Source organism: Pangasianodon hypophthalmus, chromosome 28, assembly GCF_027358585.1.
Source record: "Pangasianodon hypophthalmus isolate fPanHyp1 chromosome 28, fPanHyp1.pri, whole genome shotgun sequence".
Classification (NCBI taxonomy): domain Eukaryota; kingdom Metazoa; phylum Chordata; class Actinopteri; order Siluriformes; family Pangasiidae; genus Pangasianodon; species Pangasianodon hypophthalmus.
Window position 1 is genome coordinate 3,801,910 of NC_069737.1, and position 16,466 is coordinate 3,818,375.

Genomic DNA, 16,466 nt, shown 5'->3' on the forward strand with positions numbered 1-16,466 from the left:
TGGAGCATCCCCTACACTCAGGATGCTGTAACTGCAAGTGGCAAATAGGCTAATAAGAATTTGTGGTCATTTGAGCGTGACAGATTCGCTAAGTTAATCTTCACAGCCTTGACAGAGAGACCTTTAGATTTTTACAAGAGCCCTGTCATACCGAAATGACCATTAACATAGGGTAAGATGATTTTATTTTCTTTTTCATCTGCTAGTCAAGAAATGAACTTACCAAAGTGTAGTGGCTTACAGCGGTTTGCATAAGTATTCACCTCCCACTTCCCACATAACAAATCTACATAATACTGCCCATATTACTGAAGAGTGTATGGGAGAGTATTTTTACATGTAAAATAAAATGAAATAAAATACACTATTTTTTAATATACACTTACAAAATAGATTATTACGGCAAGAAAAGAAGATACATTTTATTAATTCTGCCATATATTTTTTGTCATGCCAGAGCACTGACATTTCATTCTACACAAAGCGATGGAATATGAGAAACTGAAATCTTATAACTAAAAAAATATTAAAAATGGAAAAACAAACAAACAAAAAACAAGAAATAAAATAAATAAAAAAACACAATTTGTAATTAGTTGCATGAGCATATAGCGGGTTGAGGTTGAACATGTTTTGAATTTTTAAAAAAAAGCAGACTAAATGGAATAACTGTGTATGAAATTAAGTTGGATAATGCTAATATTTTTTTAAAAAAATGTATTTTATAAATGTATTTTAAAAATGTACCTAAACTTACAAATAAAATATGTAAAATAAAATACAATGTGTGTGATTTAAAAAAAATAATTCTATACTATAAAACATCAAATAATACTGAACAATCCTAACAATTTCTGCTTAAGTGTTATAATAATAATGATATTATTATTATTATTATTATTATGTGTATGAAATTAAGTTAGATAATGCTTTTAAAAAAAAAATTTACCCAAACGTACAAATACAATACAAATATACAAAAAAAATAAAATACAATACAATACAAATAAAATTTTTTTAAATACAATGATTTTTAAAAATATGCTATATTATAAAACATCAAATAATACTTAACAATCCTAAGAATTTCTGTTTAAATGCTACTACTACTACTATTATTATTGTTATTATTATTATGGGATGTATCTGTCTGTCCTCTTTATTGGGGATTTTTTTAGTGGGCACGCGGGCCGGTTGCCATGGCAGCCAGCGCGCGGGGCTTTAGCGTGAATTGGGGCGGGGCTTCTCGCGCTGTTACTGACCATCTCACATCGCCCATCTTTAAAACCAGTCCCGTTAACCGGAGAGCCGCGTCCCGTCCCGTACTGATATAACGCCTTATAACGGATGAACTCTCGGGTAAGTCGCGCTTTTGCTTCTGGCGTAAACTTCAGGCGACTTCAGGAGCTTTTTTCAAACGGCGGGGAGTGAGTTTGTGTGGTCACTTTTGTTACAAAGCCCGGTTTATTGTGTGTCACAATGTAGCGCGATATAAATAGCCGCGGCTAACGCTAACTCTAACACCGTCTGTTTTCAGATCGGATTAGATAACAGAAACTTCTCTTCCCCCTCTTTTCCATTTCTGCATCACTTTGCTCGGTGTTTGAACGCATTTCCCGGGTTTGTGTGCCTGCGTGGTTCCACTCACACTCACATTTTTGTTGCTGAATGTGTCACTTGAACAGCTCATGACCTGTTGCTTCATCGGTGCAGACAGCTGAGCGGCGGACTGAGCTGTCGCAATGGCGTTCAGCCTGTTAGCTTCATCACGCTAACAACAGGACACACTGCTGTCTGATGCTGCTGTCTGACTCACTTCCAGATACAAAAATATATTTACAATAACATTAACATGAAAACAATAAACCAGTATAACACAGGGTCTTGTACTTTACTCTACAGTATAGTAATTTATACTATATAACTAACTTATAACTGCTTACAATACAGTTAGTTACATAGTATAGTAAGTTACTCTACACTACACTATATACTATAACAAGTATATTATAAAAATTGCAATTTATACTGTTTATAACACTATAGTAGTAATGTAGTATATTACTATACTATATAACTAACTCATAGTAACCAAACACTCCACTGCAAGTCTGATCATAAGTAAGTTATATAGTATAGCAAGTTACTCTACTTTAATTATATTATAAAACTTACTACAGTAGATTATAGCACTATAGTAGAAATATCTTATACTTTCTACAGTATAGTAATTTATACTATATAACTAACTCATAACTGCTTACAATACAGTTACTTATATAGTATAGTAATTCACCCTACTATAACAAGTGTATTATAAAACTTACAATTTATACTGTTTATAGCACTACAGTAGTAATATAATATACTTACTACACTATATAACTAACTCATAGTAACCAAACACTCCACTGCAAGTCTGATCACTATACAGTTAGTTATAGAGTTAGTATACTATATAACTTACTCTACTTCTATATACCACTACAGCAGTAATAAAGTTTACTTATTAATGTATAGTAGCTTAGTATACTAGCTTATATAACTTATAATGTATAGTAATCTACCACTCCAATGCCAGTCAGATTACTATTCGTTATATAATATAGTAAAGCAGTATAGTAATTTACTTTATTCCAACAAATATACTATACAACATACTATAGTATTATGTAAGACTATAGGAGTATAAGTTGGTTATAGAGTATGTTTACTATACTACAATAAGTATAAAATTATAGTACTATAACAGTAATATAGCATACGGACTATAGTATAAAATTCACATGAAAACAATAAACCAGTATAACACAGGGTCCTGTTTGCAGGTCAATACAGAACACTACTATATAACTCACTATAGTAATAATACAGTGTACTTTACTCTACAGTATAGTAATTTATACTATATAACTAACTTATAACTGCTTACAATACAGTTAGTTACATAGTATAGTAAGTTACTCTACACTACACTATATACTATAACAAGTATATTATAAAAATTACAATTTATACTGTTTATAACACTATAGTAGTAATGTAGTATATTACTATACTATATAACTAACTCATAGTAACCAAACACTCCACTGCAAGTCTGATCATAAGTAAGTTATATAGTATAGCAAGTTACTCTACTTTAATTATATTATAAAACTTACTACAGTAGATTATAGCACTATAGTAGAAATATCTTATACTTTCTACAGTATAGTAATTTATACTATATAACTAACTCATAACTGCTTACAATACAGTTACTTATATAGTATAGTAATTCACCCTACTATAACAAGTGTATTATAAAACTTACAATTTATACTGTTTATAGCACTACAGTAGTAATATAATATACTTACTACACTATATAACTAACTCATAGTAACCAAACACTCCACTGCAAGTCTGATCACTATACAGTTAGTTATAGAGTTAGTATACTATATAACTTACTCTACTTCTATATACCACTACAGCAGTAATAAAGTTTACTTATTAATGTATAGTAGCTTAGTATACTAGCTTATATAACTTATAACGTATAGTAATCTACCACTCCAATGCCAGTCAGATTACTATTCGTTATATAATATAGTAAAGCAGTATAGTAATTTACTTTATTCCAACAAATATACTATACAACATACTATAGTATTATGTAAGACTATAGGAGTATAAGTTGGTTATAGAGTATGTTTACTATACTACAATAAGTATAAAAGTATAGTACTATAACAGTAATATAGCATACGGACTATAGTATAAAATTCACATGAAAACAATAAACCAGTATAACACAGGGTCCTGTTTGCAGGTCAATACAGAACACTACTATATAACTCACTATAGTAATAATACAGTGTACTTTACTCTACAGTATAGTAATTTATACTATATAACTAACTTATAACTGCTTACAATACAGTTAGTTACATAGTATAGTAAGTTACTCTACACTACACTATATACTATAACAAGTATATTATAAAAATTACAATTTATAGTGTTTATAACACTACAGTAGTAATGTAGTATATTACTATACTATATAACTAACTCATAGTAACCAAACACTCCACTGCAAGTCTGATCATAAGTAAGTTATATAGTATAGCAAGTTACTCTACTTTAATTATATTATAAAACGTACTAAAGTAGATTATAGCACTATAGTAGAAATATCTTATACTTTCTACAGTATAGTAATTTATACTATATAACTAACTCATAACTGCTTACAATACAGTTACTTATATAGTATAGTAATTCACCCTACTATAACAAGTGTATTATAAAACTTACAATTTATACTGTTTATAGCACTACAGTAGTAATATAATATACTTACTACACTATATAACTAACTCATAGTAACCAAACACTCCACTGCAAGTCTGATCACTATACAGTTAGTTATAGAGTTAGTATACTATATAACTTACTCTACTTCTATATACCACTACAGCAGTAATAAAGTTTACTTATTAATGTATAGTAGCTTAGTATACTAGCTTATATAACTTATAATGTATAGTAATCTACCACTCCAATGCCAGTCAGATTACTATTCGTTATATAATATAGTAAAGCAGTATAGTAATTTACTTTATTCCAACAAATATACTATACAACATACTATAGTATTATGTAAGACTATAGGAGTATAAGTTGGTTATAGAGTATGTTTACTATACTACAATAAGTATAAAATTATAGTACTATAACAGTAATATTGCATACGGACTATAGTATAAAATTCAAACACTCCACTGCAAGTCTTACGCATTGCAAGTTTGTATAGTATTTATATTATATAACTTACTATACTATGGAAATAATAGTAATCAAACACATCATGGCATGTCTGGTTACTATAGGTTCGTTATATAGTGTAGTAAGTTACACTGCTATAGTAAGTAAGTATATTATGTAACTTATTGAGGTAATATAGTGCTATAACAGTAATAGAGTATACTCAACTCCACTCCACTCCACTGTAACTCTGATGCACTGCAGGTTTGTACAGTATGTATACTATATAACTTACTATAGCAGTATTATTATTGTAGTAATATAATGTACTTACTATACTATATAACTAATAGCAGGTAAATACATAATGGCATGTCTGGTTACTATAGGTTAGTTATATGTTATAAAACATTATTATAAAAAGTATAGTACATACCATACTATAGAATAATACTAGAGTAGTATATAGTAAGTTATTAAACTATATTAAGTATGCTATATAACTACCTATAGTTACTATAGTGTACTGTATAACTACCTATAGTAGTAATATAGCCTATTTTTTTATTATACTATATAACTAATGTATAATAATAAAACACTTCACCATAATTCTGCAAGTTTGATGCAGTACATGCTGTATGTTTCAGTAATATCATGGCTGTGAAAATGCAGATAACACACACATTTATATGTTTCACTGTGTGACATTAGACTCTCTAATGAATCTCTTTTAGTTTTAATTGCTAGTTACACACAGCGACAGCTTCTGCCTGTTACGGTTTATTTGGCACAGTTTCAAAAACTACAACCCACCAGATATTTCTAAGAATTATTGCAAAGATGTTGAAATTGTGGATTGCATAAGTTCTTAAGAGTCTGAAGATTAATTCTGATAGATGGCCAGATTTTGTACTGCTGAAGCCTGTAGAATGTTACACATGTATTATCATAAACCTCAAATGTCAGTTTTACTACAGTAAGATATGATTGATGTCAAAATGTTGCTAGATCTCTAATGCTTAAACAGTATTCATATTTAAGTGTTCATATTAAAGATGTAAACTGCACTTTCAGCCATTTTGAATGTGGAAATTTAAAATTCTAGTATGTCTAGGTTGCTAGTGTCATTTGATATTGATGCATGCGCTAGAGAAAAAAAAACTTTTTCTTGCTCTACACTGAAATTCATGCTGTATGTGGCAAATCTAGTCATTGCAGGTTTGAGTTTGGCCAAAGGAAGATGATAGTATATAAGCATGAGCTTTAGTCCAGTACAAAGACAACAACCCTACAATAAAAGGCTCCTTAGGAGCATGTGGATTATCAGCTCTGACTTCTACGGCCTCGGAGCTTCTCCTAGGAGCTGATATGATAACAGACATTATCAGGCCTCAGGATAAGTGAGATTCCTCAACAGGGGTGTTAAACCACACATTTGGAGGGCCGCAGCAGTTCCCTGCATGGTTTAGTATTATGGTTTGCTTTTACGCCATCAAATGTCAACCTTCCCCTGGAAAAATAGAGCTGTGAGCACGGGGGGGAAAAAAGCACTGTAAAATTGCCCACTTTGCTCACAGCGTTATTTGAAAATGTGTTGTATGAAAGCGTTGTATTTCTGCGATATATATACAGTAATGTCTGTATTACTTTTAAATAGCAGTCTGCGTTCTCCATAAAAGTCACATAACCAGATTTGTAGGTGTGACAAATGTTGTGTAATGACTATACTATATATGCTTAACTAGTACATTAATGGCTTTCCTTTATTAAAGCAACTGTTTTTTTCTTTTTTTCAGGTGTCTTTTTAAGTGAGAAAATCAACAAAGAGTGAAGACAAAAAAAAGATGATTGAAACAATTGGTATGTAATGCTATTGCATTTACAATACACACGCTAACCGGGTTTGCTGATGAGAATCTAAAGCTGTGTTTAATAATTACACAAAGAGACCTAGGGCACATTTATATAGTCATCTCTATCGTTCGCGAGTAAGGACAGTCTCACTAGTGTGTTCATAATTATTTCCAGTTTAACTTATAAGTCATCTACAAGCAGGAATGTCCTCAATTCAGCCCAGAAGATTTTGTGATGATTAACTTACTGTGACTGCTTCTCAGGGAGCGAAGCGTTTTTTTTATGGTTTATAAGTTATAACAGGCTATCATTTCTGTTTCATTACCTGACACTACAGGAAGGAGTTCTTTTAGCTACTATATTTGATCCTTGTTTTTGTCTAGCTCAGGGTTTTTGATTTTTGTTCATTGAGTTGCAATGGAGCAAAGAAAAAAAAAACATCCTCCCATCCCCCATGTGGTACAATAAGACCTTGATCCTAGTCAGGGTTGTGGTGGATCTGGAGTATGTCCATCACAGGGCATTATGCACACACACTGACACACTCATTCACACATTTTCTGTAGCCAGTCCACCTACCAGCATGTTTTTAGACAGTGGGAGGAAACTGAAGAACCCAGAGGAAACCAAACACGATCATGGAGAGAACATAAAAAACCCTAAACAGACAGTAACCAGAGCTCAGGATCGAAGCATGGACCCTGGAGATGTGAGATGGCAATGCTAGCTCAATCCTGCCGTTTAGCTGATGTAACTGTAGTTGGAAATTATGATATTAGAGTGACCAAGTTTTTTATTTTTAAATTATTGCCTATTGGTGTCATACTGATGCATCACTAGTACTTATGAGAGGAACTTCTTGAAAGTTCTTGAAAGTTGAGTTCCACTAAAATAAGCCTTGTCTAGTCTTGTACATCATCAGTTAATTAATTTTGACTCCACAGATTTATACTTTTGCAGAAATCTAACCAAAAACACATCACCAGTCTGTTCTGCTTTTTCATCCCAATACCAGAAGTCCATGTGCACGGTGTTAGCATCCAGCCGCACCATAACACCATAAAATCCGTCAACACTATAATAAAAAAAATCCCCAGCTATATATGCCCAATTTTATCCCAGCTTTGAGAGGTATCTCTAAGCAAACAATGTGTACCCAACTTAGTTTGGTGAGTTTGTGCACAGAAAAGCAGCACACAGGGGGATTTCAGCGTTGTTCTAAACCTACTCATGTTTACTGCGACTCTAGCAAGAGCTGTGAGTTGTTATTGGATTTCCTGTCAGTGCTTTGTGAAGAGGCACTGAGAGGGCTGTTAAACAGCTCTGACGCTCCTACACACAGACACACACACACACACACACACACAAACATATACAAGTACACTGTTTGGGTTTAGTCACGCTCTATGAGCACAAAAATGGCCTCCACTGATCCAGAGTCTCCTGCATTGCTGCACTAACTTGTGCACCTGGATATCTGAGTCAGGATTCAGGGGCCTAGCTGGGGCTTGGCAGACAAACACACACACACACACACACACACACACACACACACACACACACACATGCACTTGGACGTACTCAACTCTCAGAGATCTTTTGTTTTTCATTTTCCCATCTCAAGCTCAGAGACCTGTGTGTGTGTGTGTGTGTGTGTGATAAGCTGAGTCATATTTGACAGTGGTACGGCTAAGCTAAGCCAAATCTATGAACTGTATCATTGGCCCTGCTCTCTCATTCACTCAGTCTCTCTCTCTCTCTCTCTCTCAATCATTCACTTCATTTTCAGCTCACCTGGTGGGATCTATTGGGGATAGGTAGTGTTACCCAGGAGGCATCCTGCGCTCAGATTCTATTACTCAGTCCCGGCACGAAGCCTCCTGCAGCTACAGAACATGACACACACACACACACACACACACACACGAACCTGCAGAGTGAAAGGTTTGCAAATGCAAAGGTTTGAGCAAACTCTAGTATTCAGGAGGCTTCAAATACTTGTCACATTCAATCAGTCAGTGCAAATAAAGACAAAACACAAAGCTGTTCTTTTACTTTTTCCATAATTGGTTTTGGCAGCTGAATGAAAGATTTTTAAATGTCTGAAAAACTTTTCTGAGTGCTCATAAAAAAAAAAAAAAAACTCACAAGAACAAGGAATGAATATATTTCCGTAGCCCACCTCGGTGAGTTTGGGTTTTTCTGATAATAAAAGTTATGAGTAGTTATGAGTATCAGTTATGAATGATGTTATGAGTATCAGTTTTGTGTGTTCGTTTCATGGAAACATATCACTGAAATGTGGATGTGTGTGATGCATCACAGACACGCAGCGTTGTCTGCAGGCAGTGGAACGACTGCAGGCTCGTCTGAAGGAGAGAGGAGGTGACGTGCCCTCTGATGAGAAACTGAACCTGCTTAAATCTGTCCTGCAAAGCCCTCTGTTCCACCAGATCCTCGCCCTCCAGAAATCAGTACAGCATCTTAAGGAACAGGTACACAAGCTACATTGCCTTCAGTCCTGTTCAGCTTATACCATATACCGTATAAACTACATCATACTACATCACTGCATTTTGCTCTCCTTACAATAGCCAAAAGTCTCACCAGGAACAAAATATGCTTTAAATTGCTAATTAAGCTCTAACCTGTCTGACTGATCTGGTAAGGAAATGGTATCATTTATCCACAGATCCAGGAATGTTTTGCTCAGCCTCAGTGCACTGTTTCAATAGAACCATCATGAGACCCATATTTTATGTGTGTCTACAGCTGGAGTCAGATAGAGAGGATTTTTATTCTTAATTCCTTTTCCAGCTGTTTCATACACCAGTTGACCACACAGCTGCACAAACTCAGTCATCGGTGAAGGATGCGTCATATCCATATCACACAAATCTATGCATTCGATGTTACAAGTGCACTCCATTATTTTGAATGACAATTTTGCGCTTTGTTTCTAATATATCAGAGATGGACAAACCAGTAACCTAGTGTGTCTGTATACACACTCATCAGCCTCTAAACCTTCTCATTTATGCAATTATCCAGTCAGCCATTCATACGGCAGCAGTGCAATGCATAAAATCAAGCAGATACAGAACAGGTCAAGAGCTTGAGTTAAGGTTCACATCAAATCTCAGTGACTTTGACTGTGGCATGGTTGTTGGTGCCAGATGTAAAACTGATGATCTCCTGGGATTTCTAGAGTCTCTAGAGTGTTCACTGAATGGTGCAAAAAACTAAATTTCATCCAGCGAGTAGCAATTCTGCAGGTTTAAATGCCTCGTTGATAAAAGATGCCAGAGAAGAATGGACAGACTGGTTTGAGCTGCCAGTCTGCCACCAGAGCTGCCGCCACTCATTATAACTGTGATGAGCAGAAAAGCATCTCAGAACACACAACACAGAGGCAGGTTTCACTTCTGTCAGCCAAGAACCAGAATCTGAGGCTATAGGCTTGCCTTCTCAACACTGGAAAAACATTGCCTGGCCTATTTCCAGTCTTCAGTTGTCCTGTTTCAGACTCATAACAAAATAATCAAAATGCAGTCAATGATTTCTTATACTTACTTGTAATCATATATTCTAAACAATTAATTAAGAAGGATACATTACAACTAGACTGCCATTGTCAGCGTTCTTCATTATGAGTCATAAAATACACTTTCGCTGAGTTTGGAGTGAGGCATTGAGAGTCATGTACTTGCTGAATGTAAGGCCTTGAGCTGCAGCGTCATGTGTTCATGACTCACAGTTCTGACTTCTGAGTTCTGACTCGTTCATTCAGGAAAGCCAACATTTCAATCAGCTTTCAAATTGCGCGAATAGAATCAACTCTAGACCTTTTCTTGGCTCTATTGGGAAAGTCACATTCACACACAAGTGGCCAAGAAAGAATTTTCAGTGTTCAGTTTCAATTCGTGTGTATAGTGCTTTCAACAAAAAAAAAAAAACTTGCCACAATGCTGCATTTCAGAAATCCGTGATAACAAAGAGTGATAAGAAAAGGTCCATAAGAATATTCAGGGGAAACCTTGAGAGAAACCGAGACTCAAAAAAAGGAAAGCTATCATTATCTGGTTGACATGAGATACTGGGATTACACTGGGAAGACTACAAGTGCAGAGTACATGAGTACATGTGAGATTAAACAGAAGAAATATCTGAGGTACAACGGATCAAAAATCATTGAGCAGACAAATGTGTAATTGTGTTTAATCCCCTTTGTGTATCAGAATGACGGTGATACCAAGACACCACATGATGCTGCCCTTATTATAGTTGTTATAATAAAAACTCGGTGTGCTAGAGTACTGAACCATTGAGAACTGCATGTGTTATTGTGTATAATACATGAGTATTAGAGACTCCAGAAGTTTTCAGAGCTGTCTTTAAGGTCTGAGTTCACCCTGTAAGTGAAACTATGTTAGGTATGTTGGGGGAGGCTTGCATTGCAGAAGACTAGAGATTATCGACTTGCTGTGTTCTCTTACACTGTCTCCATCTCTCCCTTACTCATTTTTTTCTTTTCTTTTCCTCTCATTTTCTTCTTTTATGAGTTGTCATCTATAATTTTAGCACTGAGGTCAGAAGGAAGCACAAAAGCAGAGCTATTCAACCATGATTCGCTCGTCGCTCTAATAAGTGTTAAATGGAGCTTTGAACATTGAACAACGTGAACATGATTCCAAATCATCCTTAAGATTTTCTACGGTTTTGAGTGCCTCAGCGTCAGAGTCATTTTAAGGCATTTGGCAGCTGAGCAAAAACTTAATCAAGGTCTTTTTGTCTCAAAGTTTGAAATAAACACATGGGCCTGGCTTTGTCTTTGTCCCCATGGTGACCAGAGCACAGTGAGAGATCAGAAAAGAGGACAATGGTGGCTGAAACAATTTGTGAAGAACCAAACTGGAAGCCAAATCCTCTCAGCAAAGCCGAATAATGAACACATGCCCACTTGATTCTAATGTTAGCGCATCCAGAGAGACCACAGCTCTCCTCCTGGAGTGCACTTGATCAGGATTTTTAATGCATTGTACAAAATGTGACACTGAAGCACATTTAACATACATTAACACTCAAAGTGGAAATTGTTTAGGGCAAAGTAGGATATCCAGTGCAAAAAGTGATATTATAATATGAATGTAGACTGTGAGACCTAAAATTATTTGTATGAAAGCTCTAGTTCATATTTAGATACTTTTACAGAGCAAATTTATTGAGTAACACATCATTGGTATCTTATTTATATCATGAAGAACGATGTACAGCATTGAAAAAGGTTATCCAAATTACTTTCATTTCCAAAAACATCCTCAGCAGGCCACAATTAAATGATACACACTGGACAGTTTAAGAAAGGTACCTACGAGTTATGCACAGATGTTTTCTAAAACATATTCTGTCCTGATAATCGATGCAAAATATTTCGTGCTTTATCAAGACCTGGGCAAGCTGGTAAATATGGAAGTTAATTATGCAGTCCTAATGTTTAATGACGAGCATGTGTGGCCATATGGAGGAATGATCCTGTAATGATAAAAACAAATGGGCTTTTTCTCATAACAGCATGACTATTTATATTCCTGGACGATGAATAAATAAAAAGGCAATTAAACCCTCTCATGGAGCAGGAGAATATTTCATTTTAACCAAACATCTCCCCACCGTTTCTTCTCTCTGTTTGTTTCTCTCTCTTTCTCTCTCTCTCTCTCGCTCGCTCTTCTTTCAGCCTTCATGTGTAAACTCAGATTATAATGGAGGATATGTTGACTCGGCTCAGATTAATGGGCGGACCTCATCAGAGGAGCACGAGCGCATCATTCGCACCATGGCTCAGGTAACACACACACACACACACACACACACACCCTGAATAAAACATAATTTACAGCTCCTTATAATGTATTTTTTCCCCCCAATTTGAATGTGACAATATTCAAACAACACTTCTAGTTTTTGAAGTATAAGAGCTGATGAGATAAATGTGTGGCCACCTGGGAAAACTTCACCTGATGAAATTTTCTTCTATATTTAGCTCTGAAAACTATAGACTTCCCTGAACTGAAATATGTCATCCAGAATATGGCACTTTAAAGTCTGAATACTCCCCAAAGTGAAAAGGGAGAAGGGTATCTGATTACAAACTGTAATTGATTAGACATGCCCATTTCACTATGGTGTGACAGGAAATCACACTTAGCCACCAAGGTTTTAGATGCCTGTAGGCAGACTAATACTTTGAACAAGACTTCAACCAAAACCAGTTTTTTGAATATTTTTAATGGGTTTTCCCAGACTGCCATGTATTTATATTTGTCTAGTGCTTTTATCTGACATACAATTGGAACAGAATACAACCAAGCAGTAGACAGTTAAGGGCCTCGTTCAAGGGCCCAACTGCGGCAGCTTAGTGGTGTTTGGATTTGAATTTCCAATCAGTAGCTCAAAGCCTTAACCATTTCTTATTTCTTGATTATTTAGGTATGTTTGTGTACACATGTGTGTCTCTAAACAGGGTCGGTACGTGACTCATATTGACTTGGTGAAGCCGGTATCAGGAGGCCTGGGCTTTAGCGTGGTAGGACTGCGAAATGAGAACCAAGGAGAACTTGGCATTTTCGTACAGGAAATCCAGACAGGGAGCGTTGCATACTGGTAATGGCTGTCTCACACACAAATAAGGCCATATATTACCTGCATGTCGTAACAGAACACTTTTATACTAGCCTGCCAATCTGAGATGAGATCTTTAAATTGCTGCACACAGAACTGCTGACTTCTGAAATTCTTCCCTCAATATTCCTCTTTCTTGTGAAAAGACATTATGAGATCCATCCTCGCAGCCCTCAGTGGAGAGTCCAGTTTTGTTCCTTAATATCTCTCTCCTTTGTGTAGCAATGAAGGCAGGCTAAATGGTCGTGAAAATAAATGATGGCAGTGTATCCAGCCTGAGACATGCATGTTTTTCTGCCCCTTCTGTCTGGCCACAGTGTTGGTGAACAGAAGGAGGTCAGCAATAAATTACTGCTCTGTAGAACCTGAGCAATAAATTGCTGGAGTAAAATCCAGCAATAAATTGCTTGACTGTTCTGAGTTCAATTTTAGCCCAGGTTATTTCTCTCACTTGCACAAAAAGTGATGACCCACTGAAAGAGCAAGATCAGATCTCAGCAGTAAGATTAGATCTTATTAGGCATTTGTGTCGGGACCAGGATAACTGAACACGTACTGCCACATTGCATATTATTTGTGTGCTTTGTTTATCAGTGATGGGAAGCTGAAGGAAGGAGATCAGATCCTGGCGATAAATGGACAGCCACTGGACCAGAACATCAGCCATCAGCAGGCAATTGCGCTGCTGCAAAGAGCATCTGAGCATGTACAGATTACGGTTGCCAGAGGGGCAATTCCTCAGCTTTCCAGCCCAGTGGTGTCCAGAACACCTAGTGCTGCTAGTACACTGTCTGCACATTCAAGTGGGGTGAGACAGCAGGCGCACACACACACACACACACACACACACACACACGTACCTGCCTTTATACCCAGACATATAATGGCCAGTTTTCGTGCATCTACTCATGATTCATCTACTTGGTTACACAATCATCTATCCAATCATCCACAACTATCTATTCATTAATTTATTTATTTATGCATATAATTCATTTCATCATCTATCCATCCATCCATCCAACCATTTATTCTTACATCTAATCCTCTATTCATCTACCTAATCATCCAACCACCCACCCATTTTTTCCATTAAGCCATCCATTTTTAATTTCCTCATCCAGTCACCAATTATTTCACCTATCTATTTATTTATTCATGCATTCATTTACACACCCATCTATCCAGCTAATTAATTCATACATCTAATCATTCATCAATCACCCCATTTTTCCATTAAACCCATCTCTACTCAACAATCTGTTCACTGATCCATCTATTTATCTCTCCACCCAGTATTTCACTCATCTACCTGTCTATTCATCATTTTATTTATCCATTTAATTATCATCCATCCATCCGTTTAATTAATTCATACATCTAATCAGCCACCCCTCCATCCACTTTCCATTAAACCATTTTTTTTTATTAATGCATCCACTCAGCAGTTTGTTTATCTATCTAGTGTGCTTTAAGTTGTTCTATGTTGAATTTATTCTCTACTGGTAAGGTAGGATTCTGAATTTTGTGTAATATCTACTTGACTCATACAATACTTGTTGTATTGTATATTATTGTTGATATTGTAGTGTTGCTTGGTTAGATAGATAGATAGATAGATAGATAGATAGATACACACACTCATGTATTAATCCACTTAATTATCCATCTATCCATCCATCTCATTTAGTCTTGTTGTAGGGTTTACATGTGTAATAGGGAAACTCTTGAAACCAGCCCAACATGTCCATGTATCTGTTTTCCTATTCTCTGAGTCATTAATCCACTTCTCCTATTTACAATTCTAAACAGGAAAAATCATTAATAAATTACTGTAGTGTGTCTGGACTTGTCTGGGCTGAGGGTTATTTTTAGGATATTTTTCTCTTTCAGATAATTGTACCTGTAAATTATGTTATAATATTAACTGCTTTATCTCTGGATTGTTCTTGTCCTGTGCAGAATCACTGGACGCAGATGGAGACTATAGAGCTAGTCAATGACGGCACTGGTCTGGGTTTTGGCATCGTCGGGGGTAAAACTACTGGTGTCATTGTCAAGACCATTCTACCTGGTGGTATCGCTGATAAGGTGAGGTCAAGCATGCTGTGCTAGGAGTGTTAATGCTGCCTGTATTTAAAATCCTCATTAAAATCCATCTCTCACTCTTTTCCCTCTAATTGACTCTCTCTGACAGGATGGTCGCTTGCGCAGTGGTGATCACATCCTGCGTATCGGGGACACTGACCTGTACGGTTTGGGCAGTGAGCAGGTTGCTCAGGTGCTGCGGCAGTGTGGCAACAGAGTCAAACTTCTCATCACCAGAGCAACCGTGGATGATGCCTCCCCTGCGCCTGTAGCCCTGCCAACAGTTACTGAGCAACAGGTGAACCTGATGGATGCCTGAAAATGGCAGAACACAGACACTTGTACACGTTCCTGGAAGTAGTACATCACTGTCATCACAATATTTACAGCGCCCTCCAGAATAAAAAATAAACATTATACAAAATATTTAAAAATATACTAAAATGGTAGGAGAAACTATTCATCTTTGTTCTAACAAAAAAATGAGTTATTAGTTATGTTATTGGAACTAATTTAAAAAAAAAAAATTGTATGTAGGAAATATATGCTCAAAATTATTGATACCCCTTAGAATTTTTTTAACTAAATGAATAGAAACTGTTATTCTATTCACTTGCACTCAGCTCCAAAGAACCCTGTTCTTTGTTATAAAATGTTATTTAGAAAATTATACAGTCATTGATTTGATGAAGCTTCTGGTGAAGTTATGGAAGGAATCTCCAATGTCAGCGCGCTGTAAAAATCACTACGTTTTCCACCACTGTAAAGTCTTCGGGACAGACGAATTTGCTATTTCTGGTCTCTCTGTAACATGACAAGCTGCAAAAGAGACAAAAAAAAGAGAGGCTGGTGAGAGTGTGACTGTTTATAGCTGCTATAATGTAAGCGATAAGTGTGTCACAGATGTTCCACGACGTTAAATGTAACTATAAACGCTTAAAGCTATGATGTGTCATTCTTAAATAAATTTTAAAAAATGTAAAAGGCTTTGGTATGAGTGGTACATATCACTTTAGGACATGTTGTTATTGTCATCCTTGTTGACGATGCCTCATTGTGTCTTATTCCTCACATTTACAATTACTGTC

General features: G+C 35.9%; 1 protein-coding gene across 6 annotated transcripts in view; it reads left to right on the forward strand.

Moving 5' to 3' along the window:
• The first annotated feature begins 1,225 nt into the window (after nt 1–1,225).
• LOC113545751 (multiple PDZ domain protein) overlaps nt 1,226–16,466 on the forward strand; it is a 42,029-nt gene continuing 26,788 nt past the window's right edge. For 5 of the 6 annotated variants that reach the window (XM_026945283.3, XM_053230785.1, XM_026945286.3 and 2 more), the window contains exons 1-8: nt 1,227–1,359; nt 6,555–6,618; nt 8,938–9,107; nt 12,347–12,454; nt 13,133–13,272; nt 13,885–14,098; nt 15,253–15,381; nt 15,488–15,676. In XM_026945283.3, coding sequence (XP_026801084.3) covers nt 6,603–6,618; nt 8,938–9,107; nt 12,347–12,454; nt 13,133–13,272; nt 13,885–14,098; nt 15,253–15,381; nt 15,488–15,676 — 966 coding nt within the window. In that variant the 5' untranslated portion in view covers nt 1,227–1,359; nt 6,555–6,602. Of the gene's footprint in view, nt 1,360–6,554; nt 6,619–8,937; nt 9,108–12,346; nt 12,455–13,132; nt 13,273–13,884; nt 14,099–15,252; nt 15,382–15,487; nt 15,677–16,466 lie in introns of all 6 variants that reach the window. The other variant, XM_053230786.1, reaches the window with a different exon arrangement.